The sequence below is a fragment of the Aptenodytes forsteri genome, unplaced genomic scaffold (assembly GCF_000699145.1).
Source record: "Aptenodytes forsteri isolate BGI_AS27 unplaced genomic scaffold, ASM69914v1 Scaffold617, whole genome shotgun sequence".
NCBI lineage: Eukaryota > Metazoa > Chordata > Aves > Sphenisciformes > Spheniscidae > Aptenodytes > Aptenodytes forsteri.
In genome coordinates this window covers 78,183-79,238 of record NW_008796119.1, presented here as the reverse complement: position 1 = coordinate 79,238, position 1,056 = coordinate 78,183, and the positions used below count along the sequence as shown (strand labels likewise).

At 67.2% G+C, this 1,056-nt stretch overlaps 1 protein-coding gene across 1 annotated transcript in view; it reads left to right on the top strand.

Moving 5' to 3' along the window:
• KCNN3 (potassium calcium-activated channel subfamily N member 3) overlaps nt 1-1,056 on the top strand; it is a gene marked incomplete at its 5' end in the record, with an annotated part of 20,158 nt that continues 19,102 nt past the window's right edge. The window contains one exon of the mRNA XM_009287215.1: nt 1-120. Coding sequence (XP_009285490.1) covers nt 1-120 — 120 coding nt within the window. The remainder of the gene's footprint in view (nt 121-1,056) is intronic.

The following is a 1,056-nucleotide window of genomic DNA, read 5'->3' as shown; positions in this document are numbered from 1 at the left end:
CACCGCCGGGCGCTCTTCGAGAAGAGGAAGCGCCTCAGCGACTATGCGCTCATCTTCGGCATGTTCGGCATCGTCGTCATGGTCATCGAGACCGAGCTTTCCTGGGGTCTCTATTCCAAGGTACCGATGGGTCTTGGGGGGGTGGGCAGGGTGGGCGCGGGGCCATCGGCGCTGGACGGTGCCCGGTGGCATGAGCACGGAGCCGTTTGCCCCATATGGTGTCCTATGGGATAAACATGGAGCCGTTTGCCCCGTATGGTGTGGGATGGGGCTGTATGGGCTGGCTGGAGACCAACGGGGCAAGCCCCGAGGCCTTACGGGGACGCTGTGGCCACAGGTGTCGGACAGGGCGAGTGCTGGGCTGGGGGCTGCCGGGGCCGCGTGCCGGCTGGCATGTGCCGGGGTGGGTGCTGCGCCGGGTCCTGGTGGAGCTGCCCCATGCGCCAGCAGCGCCGGGGACCGACCCACCGGGGTCCACGGTGCCCGTCACCGGCCCGGTTGGGTGCTCCTCGAGGTGCCGTGCCCTCGGTGGTGTGGCGGAGGCCACCCTCCCTCCTCCTCCTCCTCCTCCACACCCCTTTCTTCCATTTTTTTTCTTTTTTTTTTTTGCAGGACGGTGTCTTTTATTTATAATTCTCCCCCCCACGCCCCTTCCAGCTCCTGCTCCCGGGCTGCGCTGGTTGGCAGCGATATGAATAACTCTTTGTATAGACATCTGTCATGTTATTTATACCTATCCAGAGAGGGGAAGGCATCGGCACCCGTGCCGGCAGGGCGTGCGTGGCACCCATGGGCGTCAACGGGACAGCGCTGCCGAGGGGTCTGGGGGGTGGCCGGCGGGGGTCCCCATGCCACGGTGCCGCTGGTGGAGGGGAAGGAGCGTGGTGGGAAGGGGCTGCCCCCCCCTCCCTGCCATTATCTGCCGCGGGCGGTGGGGAGGGCGGCACAGGCGGAGGAGGCGACGGAGCTGGAGCAGGTGGAGGGAGGGAGGGATGCGGCTGGGGGTCCCGTGGGCGTGGGGGACCCCGCTGCCCCCCCACGGAGGGGGGGGTGCGC